Genomic DNA, 13752 nt, shown 5'->3' with positions numbered 1-13752 from the left:
GGAAGAATGCTGCTCGAAAGAGCAGGGAGCTTTGGTACCGTGGGTCCCAGAGGTGCAGTGTGCATGCTTCACTTCACGTTGGAGCAGGGAGCGAGCTGAGAGTCCGGGCACCCTATAACTGGTGTTTTCTGTTGGCTAATCCTAGGCAGCTGCCTGTTTTCCATTAACTTCATAGAAATACAGGCTTCTAGTTCCTTTTTGCTAAATTGCCTTGCTCAGGGCAGCTACGTAGGATTTGTGTTTTTGCACTGTGGTATATAAATTGTGTGTCCAAAGTAGGTAGTCTGAAGATCCATTCTGAGATGCTCAGCCAAGTCAGTCCAAGTTGTCCTGTTCTTTAAATATTGTGGGTTTTTTTAGTATATATGCATATTTGCTAACAACTGTTAATTTTATAATATGTAGGAATTTGATAAAGCCAACACACAGAGAGTGCATCAGTTATTTTGGGAGATTGATGAATTGCTGTTTGAAGGAAAAGTGACCTCCCAAACTCAGAGCCTGCAGGCAGAATGTGCAGACTGGGTTGAACAATTTCCTCATCTAAGGTGAGGAAATTTCTTGCTGATACTAATTTTAACCAGTTATTACTCTAGTTTGAATTTTTGGGGTACCCTTGTATGAATTGCTCTTGATGTATGGCATCAGTAACACTTCTGCGTTCAGATCTGGATCTTTGGGACAAAGCTGTGCCACAGTTACACAGCAAGTCTGGGTGGTGGTGCACTAGCAGCTCATGCTCTTTATTTTGCTTAATACGATGATTGCAGGCAAAGATACTTCAGCAGGATGTAATGAGAAAATAATAATGCACCATTTTCATAATGACCTGTTCTAAATAAAGAATACATCTTGTAAAGAAACATTTGTTTTTACTGTAAGTGAAAACATACTGTGAAATTCCAAGAAATTTAGCGTTGATTCCGTTATTGATTCTTCTAAAAAGAAATGAAAAAATCAAGGCAACCACATGCTTCACATACACTGCACAGCTGTAATGTCCTCCTAGGCTATGTACATCAATGTAAAACAGTGTGTGATATTAACCTGGCAATAACTAGTTGAACGGATATGAGAATGCATACATGATTAATGAGAATTGATTTACGTAGTTGTGCAAAATGTCTAGGCAGCCTGATGATTACTTCTTATAACACAGGGGACAGAAGTCAGTGTTGTACTGAGTTGTACTGTCCTGCCTTCAGAAATGATGGCATGTCATTCTTTGTGAGATGTGGTGACTCTAAGCCATTCTAAACATAGACCTGCATGTGTCTATCTTCTAGTCAATAGTTTTAACACCATTAAAAAGAATCCTGTCAATAACTGTGGTATACTTTCAGTGCTTTTAGATAATTTGCAGGGGCTTGTTACTAGTAAATATAAACTAAAATCAACTAACAAAGTGTGTCGCAGTTTGTTGGGAACAAGAGAGAATTGTTAAATAAACCTGAGGCAATTTTCACTAGCATTAAGCCATGCTTTGCCTTGTTTAGATACTGTAAAAATTAATAGAACATGCATAAAATAGAGACAGGTTTTTGTGCTGTGTAATTCATTCAAAATATTAAGTCATTTCACTATATTTTTAAGTAAGTGATTCCCTGTACTTATGATTTTCTGATTCAAATCTAATGCTGGCAATACCAACCAAGTCCAAGAGGTTGAAAGTGAACTGAAGAAATCTGGGAGCTCTGTGTCATTTGGTACTAAGGGATGTGGTACATCCTGTGGTTTAAAAAGGAAGAAAAAAAAGTTATTTTCATTATTAAACTTAAACCTTAAAACTCAGTTTGTGTTGACTAGTTACTCAAAAGAATAGCTTCTGGGATGCCAGATTTATATCTGAGAGTTGTGCTTCAAATTGCTTGCTGGCTGTCCTTTTTTTTTTTTTTCCAATTTGTAAACCAGCTATGTTGATATATGAATACTTAGCTCAGCACATGGGTATAAATACACTTGGCAACTGTCATCAATAAGAGAAAGATCAGATCTATTTAAAGAGAAAGATTTTTGTTCATGGCTTACAAAACAAAAAGTAAAAAAGGCTATTGCTTAGAGCTTCATGCGGCATGAAGTGCTGCTCTGTAAATGGTAGTCTTAAGAAAATGTGTTGAGGTGAGTCTGAACATTGCTGCTTGTGCTACTGATGCAAATGGTAAATTCTTTTGAGATCCCTGGTGAATTCTAGTGAAAAACAGTAAGCAGTGATTATTATTTGCCAATACTGTGTTCAGACATTATTTTATAGAGTAACTTCATGTACATTTAAATAGAATAGAGTTGCTTTTACTTTCTCTTTGCCTCTGTTATGCATGTTGGAATTTGTGCATTTTCTGAACATTAATTCTAGCCTCAACTATCCATGTAAACATTTTGAATTAGGATTTCTGCTCACATTGATGGATACTGGAGTTGGATAAGTGAAGTCATAGCAGATGCTATTTGTCTTCTGCATCCATTTTTAAACATTTCTTACAGAGTTTTGATAAGAAAGGAAGTGTGTTTATCTGCCTTTAGAACAATCTAACACGTTTGACTATTTACTCTTAAAAGTTATAAGCTGGAATCTCATGTAGCGTAAATCAGCTTAAATTTAATGACTTAAATACTAGGCAATGTTAACATATTACACAAGACCCTGGCCCCTCCATAAATTGCTTTTTCAAAGAAAATGTAAGGTGTATTTCCGCATTGCCTACTCTTTGCAGGTATTTGTATTCTTGGTAACTTGCACATGGAGTGGATTTTCATCTAAGATATTGCTCGCTCTCTCCTTTTTATTCAGGGTTCTAGGAAAGCAGCTCCTACTGCCAAAGGACGAAGGCTTTCAGCATTTTCAGAGCAGAAGTGATACCTCTGTGGATACTAAGTGTTTATCTGGCCTCCATGAATGTACTAGTAATAGAAAAGAGTATGTTAATGTTTTAAAGTTTTCTTTTTGGTCTTCCCTCTTCAGAAATATGTACAAATATTACTTTTGTATTACTGAAACATTTCAGTATAATTAAATATACACTTTCTTCTTTCTCTGAATATTTAATTCTCATTTGTTGATATTTTTTCAGGCTCTGCATTTCAGGCTCCAGACTGATCCCAACAGCATCTCCAATACATAAATCACTAGATTCAAGCTCCACTAGGATTTCTGCCTCTGCTTCATCCATGTATTCATTCCTGGAAGAAGAAATCTATGATATGGATGGAAAAATAGAAGAATATTTTGCCTTTGACAACAAGGAGCTGTAAATAACAGATACATGTATTATTTGAAGAATATAATGAAAAATTATCAGTGAATCCAGTCAGGGTTCATAAACTATGTTTCTCTTCTGTAAAATACAGTTCCTTCTGTCCCTGTGTTTGGTAGCGCAGTGGTCAGAGCACTCACTGGGCAGGTGGAAGATTAGGTATGTTGTCTTTCTGGTGGTTCAAAGCTCACGTCTGCCATGTCAGAGGAATGTGTCTTAACCACTAGTTGTTGTGAGGTGTTTTGTGCATGGAGATTCAATAAAGTGAATAATTCTGAGACATGGAGTAGAATGAAGGAATCCCTTCTCCCCAGGTGAGTGCCTTGACCACCAGGTTGTTTAGGGTCATTACACTGCACGTGTTCTCATTGTCTGCCCTAATGAATCTTAAATTCTTTCTGTGCACTGTCTAACAGCTTTGTGAGGAGAGGTGCAGGATACAAGGATACACTCTTGTTGAGTGACAGGAGTCATGCAGCTGTCGTCTTGACAGTGCAACCTAGGTTTCCTGTGAGCCAGCTGAGTGTTCCAGCAATGAGGCTGTGGGTGGATGAAAGACTGTAATGTGCTGTTTTCTAAAAGACTGCTACAAGGGGGAAGCTTTGGTAGGAGTAGTGGGGCACAAAGCATAGCTTTTTGTGCTAAAGCTTGATGCACTTACAAGAAAAAGACATGGTGGTTCTGAAAAACTGAGGAACCAGACCGAGACCCTTTCAGTCCTGTTTCTGAAAGAGAGGGCCTGGGTGGCTGCCTTGTTGGAAAGGGTTTGGGTTCGAGAATCCTCTTAGGATTCTTCTCTCTTCGTTTTGCTAAGTAGGCAAACTTAATTTGGGAGAGAGACTTGACTGAAGGTGCATTTCTCTCCTTTGTGCCTCCTTGATATGTTGTTTCTTGTTTCCTTCAATTCTGAAACACCTTGTTCTCCATTAGGTGTTACAAAGCCTGATATGAAAATAGCTTGGTCATTTTGTGAGTTGGACCATTCAACCAAGTCTCATAGTTAAGAATTTTGCAGTCCAGTTTGAGGAAGAAGTGACTGAGAAGAGAAAGGGAGATAGTAGAAACCAGTATGAATTTGGGATCATGCATGTAATCATAAAAAAAAATTGCATTTCCTTAGAAAGAAATATGATAGCATTAAAAAAAAGAGAAAGGTTAAAACTTTCTTCCTGAGAGGTGTATTAGAAGACCAAATTAGGAAATGTTGCTACACTGTGCTTCCCGAGGGAGGGAGGGAGGGAAAAAAATAAAATAAAAAAAAAATGTAACTGTCCACACAGTAGTGGAAGGGAAGGAGGTGAGTGTAAGGCTATGGGCTCTGCTATTCTTGTGAGGCTGCAGAAATCCTTTGAGGTTGTTTGTCTTTGATCAGTGGTGGAGTGTTGCAGATGTGTGCAGGTACACAGGACGTGATAAAAAAAGAAATGTTCTATGTGATAGTCCTCCTGCCAAATGCAACAGACAATAGTTCCCTTAAATTTATGGTAAGAAGCCTAGGATTTAGTCTCAAATAAGATTAATTGCCACATATAAAGCTGTTCCTTCTAGAGCTGCAGATCTTTCTGTTGTAATGCCCTGACTGGATTTTTTTCATTTTTCACCTGCAAGCAAAAGAAAAAGAAATCATTGTATTTATTCAATAGGTTCTGTTCCCATAGGTACTCTGTATGTTTGAATTTGAATTTTTTTGTGATCTACTTCTGACTGGCTTTTCTTCCATATATATGTGTCTATTCATTTGGTATATTAGAAGGAGGGGAAAACCCCTCCTTCTAATACAAACCCCATGGAATTTTATTTGAATTTGCTTCCTTTATTAGTGATGATGAGAGTTGGGAACAAAAGAAAATGCATCTTGCTGAGAAGAGGAGTAAGCGTGGCATTCCCCCGGTTTCTCCCAATGCCTGTATCAAAGATGCCGTGGCTTCTGAAGTATTTGATTGTATCTGGAGCAATGTAATTGAAATATTGGATGAACTGATTAAAAAAAATTGGGAAACTAGTATCACAGGTATTTGGTATTTTCAGATATGGTATTTATTGAATCAAACTCAGAAAAGTGATTCTCTCCCCCTCCCCTCCCCCCCTTAAATAAAGCTTGGGAAATCTGGTTATTTTAAGATAATCATGTTGGTAGTACAGCACTATAAGATATGTAATGCCTTGCCATGGGCATGCACGCATACATACGCAAACACCTAAAATAAAAACGTTCCTGCTAATTTTCAGGCAGGATTGTATGAGCTGTAAAAAAAGGAATAATACTAACTGAAAGAGCTTCATTGCAGGAAAGCCTGTTTTAAAAAAAAATAATCTTAATTGCTGGCTCAGGATGCAAATTGGTGCTCTTAGCAGGGGATCACTGACAGTGTGTTCTGAATCTGGAACCTAGGAATCAAAGTCTCCTAGTCCTCATTGTTTGAGCTTTGTTAATAAAAAGAGCCCTTAGGCAGTCAGATAGAGAGAGACAGTCCTGCTGACAGTGCAGGAGTTCATGAGTTTAATATAGATGAAGAAATGGTGATGCATTTCATTTTATGTTTTTGTATTCTAACAGAGTGTAGTGAAGAAAAGCAGAAGCTAGGAAAATTAACTAGAAGTTAAATTCAATTTAGTGTGCATGTGTCGTCTTTGGAGGTTGAGGGAAATTTCAGTTCTCCTTTCAATGTATTTTAAAAGGACAGTAATAGAAGAATACTTGGGGGTGGGTTTTGGAAATTACCTCAAATGTAACGTACACTCAACCTCAAATGTAAGTCTACAACATAGTAAGAAATGGCAAAATTTCTTAGAATACTTGCAGCATCAGAACTTAGCATTTCAGGTGTTACTGAAATATAACAGGGCTTTCCACAACACAGGTGGATTGTTTAGCTCAATATTATAGTTTAGGGAGGGGAGCTTAGCAGTTTTATGATAGGTGTGCTCTTTTATCTTTATGAGGGGCATAAACTTGTGACAAATAGATAGCCAACCAAAGGAATTCAACTAGGAATGTAAAAGAATGTGGGTTTATAATAGAAATAAGATGGCAGTATATACCCAAAATGAAACTCTGTGTAGCTGCTGTCAGGCAAGGATAGGATCAATAGACTTTTTTTTTTTTAAATTTTTTTTTTTCTGCTTTAAAAAAAAATCTTTGGGAATTTTTAAATAACATTCCAAGAGTCTTAGCAGTATTTTCTTAAACAAACACCCTCCTCCAGCTCTACCTGTATAGACCAACTTGTTTGTCAGTGTCAGAGAAAGCATAAACAAATGGGAATGCTTTCAGAAGAACATCATTTATGGTAGATTTTTAAATACCATGGGAACTTTATATGAAAGTCTTTATTTACTGTGAAGTGTAATATTGTTTGAATCCGAACAAGTGATGGCTGGTAAACATACGAAATACCTCATATTCCCTCTATGTTTTTTTGCTGTTGTGCAGAGTGTGACAAACAGGTGGAAAAACTGAAAGCTGTTACAGCAAAACTGCCACATTTGCCAGTCGTTCGTATTACAGCAGATGCTGGGAGTGTTCCTCTTTCCAGAGGCTCTGAAGCACGAAGTGTATCTTTTGGGTCTCATTTTGTTTCCTCACAGGTAAAAATAACTTTCTGTTAAATGGTGTTCTTTTTTATGCTAACCTGGGACAGAGTCCTGGCTGAAGCTAGAAAGGGCTCTTTTTTTTTCTTTTCTTTCCTTTTTTTTTTTTTTTTAACTAATTAGGTATACTGAAAATGTCATCTCATTTAAAATGAAGGTTCATTAAATGCGCATTTCGTTTACTATCACTTGTTCTTCTTTGGTGGTTCTTAAAGGTGCCGTTTACCACTAAGATATTGGTGAAGTTGGTTTAAAAAAACCCACTTGTTAGACTGTATTTCATCCTTAGAAAATAGGTCAAGTCATTTCCTCTTGGTAGAGTTAAGAAAAAAAATCAGGCTTTTCCCTGGACTGCAGGGATGTGAAGCTGCAACTTGAAGTGCTTTACTCACAACCCTGTGAGTTTCAGACTTTCTCATTCCTTTTCATTTCCTTTGCCCCTTATAAAAGGGGACTCTGCAGTATATCCACCAGTGCACCGGCACTAGGCTTTACCTGTCTCTGTGGAAGTTCATGTTTGTATTGATAAAATGCCCTTTTTAGTCCTGCTTGCTTCCTCCCTCTGTTCCCTGGCTCCTGTTTAGCACATTTTTTTCTTTTCCAGCCACTGCTTCTGTTTGGTTTTTTTCCCTGTCTCTCTTCAGTTTAAGTGACTTCATTCTCTTCTGTCTGCTCTTCTTCCATGCTTGTTAGGTAGCACGATAAGAAACATGGAAGAGGTAGCACAGCAGTCTCGGTGCTCCCCATCGGTGCGCTTGGTTCTGTAGTGGTCCCAGCAGCCAGAAATAGTAAAATGCTTAGATAAGTAATGCCCAGGCGCTGTGCCCCTGGGCTGGACTGTGCTGAGGGGAAACGGAAACTTCAGAGAATTGAACTCCAGCTTCAGCTGAAACTTAGATTGCAAATTGAGTTGCAATTCAGTAACTAAATTACACAAGTTCTGTTTGTAAGAATCTGTTTAAAACAAGCAAAACAACATATTTGCCCCATCTACTACTGAGAATTCTACTGAACCATCTTAACAGAAACTGTTCTAAGAAACAAGTTAAATGTCTCCTAACTACGTGCTTTTTGAGGTCTTCCTTCAAAAAAGTAAAGGTTAATGCATGTTTTGCTTTTACTAGGTTCACCGTTTCTCCAGCAACTTCTGTAGTAATTTGAATGGTGTGATGACAATTCAAGCAAAACCACTCCAACAGAGGCATGTTGCCACAGTAGAAAAAATACCGTAGGTGTTAGTATTGACATTTTCAAAATGCATCATAATTCATAGTATGTAAAAGATGTTTTGCAATTATAAAAAGGCAATAAGAAGGCAGTCATCTCCTTTGTGTGTATCACTGATGTGATAATGATTTGTAGAGGCTGCAGTGATGCTCTGTTAAGAAATCCTTTTCTTTTTTTTTTCCCCTTCATCCTCATTCCCTATGTCATTCTCCTTCCTTTTTCCCTAGGAATGAGCAAGAAGATAAACAGCATAGCATTGGCTCCAGTGCTCCAAATTCAGTGCATGCTAGGTTGGGGAGAATTGCTGATAACAGTATTCTCTCATCATCTCGGGTACTGCTGGCATCTTCTAGGAAGCTACCAAGCCATTGTAGGTTACCTTCTCTCACTTCTGACCAACTCTCCTCAAAAGCTCCTAGTGTGTACAATGATGAAATCCTTAGGGGGACTAAATTGTGAGTTTTTTCATTTTATTCTTTGCTTTCCTCAGAACTTTACTGAAATTTCACCAGTGAAGAATTTTGCAAAATACTTGACAACTCAGATTTATTATTGATTCTAGAATTCAGAGAGAAAAAGAAAGCAAGCAGAACTGTTTTTTGAGGAGAGGCATTTATTTTTTTGATGCTATATTAGGTGCTGTTTCTGTAGTTGAGCTCTATAAAGAAATGTACTGCTTAATAATTTCATATTATTGCAGTGAAGAAATCTTTAATATGAATTCTCCTAAAAGAGGAACCCTTAAAATTCTGTAGGGGTGCCAGCTTGGATCGTTTGTCTTCTGCTCGTGCACCTACATCCTGGAACAAGTTACCGCCAATAAACTCAGAGGCTGTTGAACAATATCTTTCAGTACCTCGATTGCAACAGAGCTGTGTAAGTTGTGTTCATTTTTGTTCTGGTGAAGAACTTTGAGCTATTTGGAAATAAATCGCTCTGTGTCACTTGTTGAATAATTTTACAGTTTGTGTTGGTTTGTTTTTAATACATGGTCTTAACATGCTAATGTGTGTTACATTGGGGTATCATTAGAATGCAAGACAAGCCAGTTAAAAACCTTAGGTCACAAACAGATCATGGTGGAAAGACTTTTCTCTGACAACAGAAAAATCTGGTTTTAAAAAAAAAAAAAGAGGAAAACAACCAACCAACCAGATAATAACCTTGCACTTATAGGCATCTGGATTTAAGTAGTTCTTTTCAGTGTTTTATTCACTAAAGTTAGGTTATAAGAAGTAGTAAATTATGCTGAAGTAGAAAAGGATACTGACTGAAAAAAAAAGGATAAGTCTTATTGATACTGACCTATTTTTGAAGGATAGGGAAGTAATAAATCACCAGAATGCAAGTAAATTGGTATGTTGATATTATTTTGCTTCTGAATAATATTTTGAATTGAGACACCTGTAAAGTCTATTATTATTAATATTATTGTTGTTGTTGTTGTTATTATTATTATTTTAATTAGTATAAGCCTTTGGGGATTATAGACTAATATTAGGGAACAGTTTCAAACCTGTTTGAAAAACATGAGTACCCTTGAATTACCTTAAATTGGTGCTTTGGGTTAGTGAAGACATATTTTTCTTTCTCTCTCTCTTGTGTTTTTTTGTATGGCAATGGAAAAATTACTATTTTAACCAATTAAATTGCTGCATTCTCTCAATCCTCTTTTTAATTCTCTCAGCATCGAGGACGGTATGCTCATAGCAGAGTGTCAAGCGCAGTGCCTGGCAGCACAGAGCAACGGCCACTCAGAGAAAGAACTGTTATTATTGGTCAAGTTTCAAGGCCCAACACAACTCATACATTCAGGGTATGTTACAATGTAAGTAGAGACATGGAAAAGTGAAGAGGCTTCCATTCACACCCACTGTGGAGGAGGACTCATTTACTGTGTCTCCCCAGATTTCTGATGTACAGGGATTCATGCTACCTGTAGAGAGGAGGATGTTGAAAGGTTTTGGGAAGGTGTGGGACCTTGAAAAGCAAGACTAGTGTATGAGGAAGAGATTTTTTTCTGGTCTAATGCATCAAACAGTTCCTTTGAGGGTGTCTATGTACTAGAATTGTGCAGTTTTAATACTGCTTGGAGCTTTGCGGCTTGGTAGGACTCACTCTGCTGGACTAGATTGTGAAAACAGTAATCAAACCATTTCAGTAGATAAGCATACCGCACTGGCTAATAGTACGTCTCTCCTTTTTACAGACAGACACACTTCAGAAGAGATCACTGACTCCCATGGATTTTGCTAACCACAGAGGGACAGGTCAAGGATTTTTAATAGGTAGGCAAAGTAAGAATCACTTGGAAGGCAAAAGGCCAACAAAACCTATTAACCCACAGTACAGTTGAGAGGTAAAGTGCTCAGGAGAGCCATCTTGGCATAAAAGAATAGGTGTGCTTGGCAGGATCTTTTGAGTTTGGTTTTGAAGTTTCTTCTCACTTGGTGTGAGATAGCCCTCTGACTTAGGAATCCTGGAAGGCTTCTTTTCATTGTTATGACATGGAAGGAAAAGGATTCCCCCTCATCTTAATTTTTTGTTGTTGTTGTTTAAGATTTCAGCATATTTACAATTATGGCAAGAATATCTAGTGTACAAGCTAGATGTTTTGCAGCTACTAGAGTAGCAACACAAATACATGTCTTTGAACTTTTTCATGACAAAAATTTTGGTTTAGCATGATATAAATTCACCAAATTAGTAAACTTTTTATTTGGGGAAAAAGAAAAGTGAAAATGTGCATTTTTAACATAAGTATAAAGCTGTCTTAATTAAATTAAAAAAAATCAATATTGATTTGCAACTATGTCTTCCATTTATAACACCGAAAAAGACAGCAGCCCTACGTGGCCTAGTTCCTGAGGTATTTGAGTGCTTGTGCATAACCTTTAATTGTTTGGAATTTCCTTGAGTTTAAATAATTATATGATTGGCATAATTATATAAAATGTGATGTAAGAGTATGGGCGGGTTAGCAAACATGGATCAGAGCAGGCTGATGGAATTAACTCATAAATAATCTTGGTGTGTCTTTCAGATTTTACCACAATTAACAAACAATGTTTTATCTTTCTAGGCTCACAGCATTACTACAGATCCTTTCAGAGAAATCCTCCAGCCTCAAGGAAGAGATTTCAGATTGCTTCTTAACCCAGCTTAGGAAGATACAGAAACCTCCTGCACTCAATGGGAGACTCAAGCACTAAATTTGCCAGCTACTATCTTGTGTAACAAAGAACATGCAGTATGCTGGTTTCTGCTGAGCCTTGCAATCCTCAGGATGCCTGCATTGCCTTCTTTTAAAGTTGTCTGACCAGCGGTTAGATTGAAAATTAGAGCAAATGAAATAAATGGTTGAGGTGTCTGCTCTGTTTGCAGCGTCAAGATGCTGCTGCTGCTGCTGCACTTTCTTTTCAGGCATTCCTCCTTTTTCTGTCTTTCCTTAGGGAATTGTTATTCTACCTACAGAAGCAAGTAAGTTATGTTTAGGCCATGAAGTCCTGTTCCTGCTTTTTGACGTTTCCTCAGTGTTAAAGATGTTCTAGCCTATCCAAACTTCGGTCATATATAAAATTTATACTTCTAAACAGGAGTTTGTGGTATCTCCTCTTTAACTGCTGTTTTAACATTCTTCCATTTTTCAGTCTGTCTGCTTATTGCAGTTGTTCTCTGGTAAGTATTGTCTGTCGCTACTTTTTCTTCTTCCTTTAATTCTTTTGAGATGGAATTCATTCATTGCTTCTACTTTCAGTGTTCTAATCATCAGTAGCTATGGGAACTGCTGTGATAAACTGTGTTTACAGGAGGTAATGCTTTCCTTGTCGGGCCAAACATTTTTATAGGTGCTGAGCAATTGAACCTGCATGCTTGACAAGTCGGTAAGGCTGTTCCCATTTCTTGAGATTTCTTATAAAATATTACAATGGTAACAATATAATATAACAATTATAACACTAAAATAATAACAATAATTGTTATCGTATAAATTTATCATATTTTGAAATATCTAAGCCTTCAAACTTTTAATATGAAAACTTAACTGATGAAAGCGTTATTTTATACCTCTTTGTGTAGACCCAAATGGGAAGATCAGATTGGAGATTGGGATTGCATTCTACCCAAAGATTACAGCCCTGATCATGTCCCTGGCTATTAGTACTGTGTGCCTTCACAGTCAGGGATTCGTCCTTCTATCAGAAAGCCAGCAGTTTAAGTAAATGTGGTTGAAGAGCTGTTGAAGGGGAAAGGGATGAGGAGAAAAATTATTTGCCCAGGTTGTGCAGTTAAGAGTAGAATTGGTTTCTTCTACTTGGGAACTAATACCAGTTCTCCTCACTTCTTTTTATGAATGTTCAAGGATTGGTAATCCAAGGCAAAGCGTTTGTAATGTATGTTTTATATCTGTACTGTTAATCAGATTTCTAGTTTTTGTAAATGGTCATCAAGCACTGCATTCTTATGAGTAAATGAAAGCATTTTTAAATTACTTTTCTGGCTTAGTATTTTTCTCCTTTGGTTACACTAAGTTTACTCACTGGTGATATTATGGTACAGTATCTGAGAAAGAATGCTTTTGCTTTGGAGTTTGATTTTGTACAGTTGCGGGTCAATTTGATGCAGTTTCTTCAGAAATCTTAGGTCAAATTGACCTAATGTTCAAAATTCACATTTAAGTCTTTTTCAGTGGTGTATCCAAAATATGCTTTCGCTCTCATGAGTGCTCTGTTCTGTAGTATATAGACATTGACGAGAATGCAGAGAAACGATGGTACAATGTGTCTTTTAACATCTTGCAGCACTTCATGGCAATTCAGACCTTACGTTGTGGACTAAATGAAAAGATGAATATGCGCCGGTTTGGTTCTGTAATGGCAAAAGTGGGAACCAGACAGTGAAGAGTGTTCATCATCTGGCACTTTGTGAAAGAAAGAAGATTGCTGACCTCTGTGAAGTGATGGAGCTCAGTCACTAGATTTATGAATGGACAGAAATGCAGAGCAGCAAGCATCTGCTTCTGCAGTTTAAAGGGAAGGAAAGATCTGCTAATTACTAGAGCAGCAATGGAACACTCAGGTGGCAGAGAGGGAAGAGGGATGTTTGCTGGCTACCAGAAGTATTTTAACACTTTTCCCTTTTGGTCAGTTTTTGGGCACCTGACAGAATCGTGTGTCATCCTACATCCTGATAATCATCATATCATAGAATACCAGGCTGGAAGGGACCTCATGGATCATCTGGTCCAACCTTTCTTGGCAAAAGCATGGTCTAGACAAGATGGTCTAGCACCTTGTCTAGCCAAATCTTAGAAGTGTGCAGTGTTGGGGAATCCACCACTTCCCTGGGGAGATTATTCCTCTGGCTGATTGTTCTCATTGTGAAAAATTTTCCTCTCCTGTCTGATTGGAATCTCCACAGGAGTAACTTGTACCCGTTACCCCTCGTCTTTTCCATGTGACTCCTTGTAAAAAGGGAGTCTCCATCTTCTTTGTAGCCACCCTTTAAATACTGGAACATGGTGGTAAGGTCTCCCCTAAGCCTTCTTTTCTCAAGGTTGAGCAAGCCCAGTGCTCTCAGCCTTTCCTCATACGGCAGGCTTCCCAGGCCTTTGATCATCTTTGTGGCCTTCTCTGGACCCTCTCTGGCCTGTCCACATCTTTCTTGTGTAGCAGGGACCAAA

The 13752-nt window shown here is 37.8% G+C and overlaps 1 protein-coding gene across 3 annotated transcripts in view; it reads left to right on the top strand.

Annotated features, from left to right (window-relative positions):
• The window catches only part of FAM149A (family with sequence similarity 149 member A), a 35594-nt gene extending 21843 nt beyond the window's left edge, over positions 1-13751 (top strand). Inside the window, exons 4-14 of one of the 3 annotated variants that reach the window (XM_075027145.1) lie at positions 406-548; positions 2789-2914; positions 3069-3245; positions 5072-5262; positions 6685-6839; positions 7967-8070; positions 8297-8524; positions 8825-8945; positions 9757-9897; positions 10279-10357; positions 11152-13751. In XM_075027145.1, the coding sequence (XP_074883246.1) occupies positions 406-548; positions 2789-2914; positions 3069-3245; positions 5072-5262; positions 6685-6839; positions 7967-8070; positions 8297-8524; positions 8825-8945; positions 9757-9897; positions 10279-10357; positions 11152-11225 (1539 nt within the window). In that variant the 3' untranslated portion in view covers positions 11226-13751. The remainder of the gene's footprint in view (positions 1-405; positions 549-2788; positions 2915-3068; positions 3246-5071; positions 5263-6684; positions 6840-7966; positions 8071-8296; positions 8525-8824; positions 8946-9756; positions 9898-10278; positions 10358-11151) is intronic. The other 2 variants (XM_075027155.1, XM_075027164.1) reach the window with 2 other exon arrangements.
• Position 13752: the final 1 nt, after the last annotated feature.

Source organism: Buteo buteo, chromosome 1 (assembly GCF_964188355.1).
Source record: "Buteo buteo chromosome 1, bButBut1.hap1.1, whole genome shotgun sequence".
In the NCBI taxonomy this organism is placed as follows: domain Eukaryota; kingdom Metazoa; phylum Chordata; class Aves; order Accipitriformes; family Accipitridae; genus Buteo; species Buteo buteo.
This window is presented reverse-complemented; position numbering and strand designations above follow the sequence as displayed.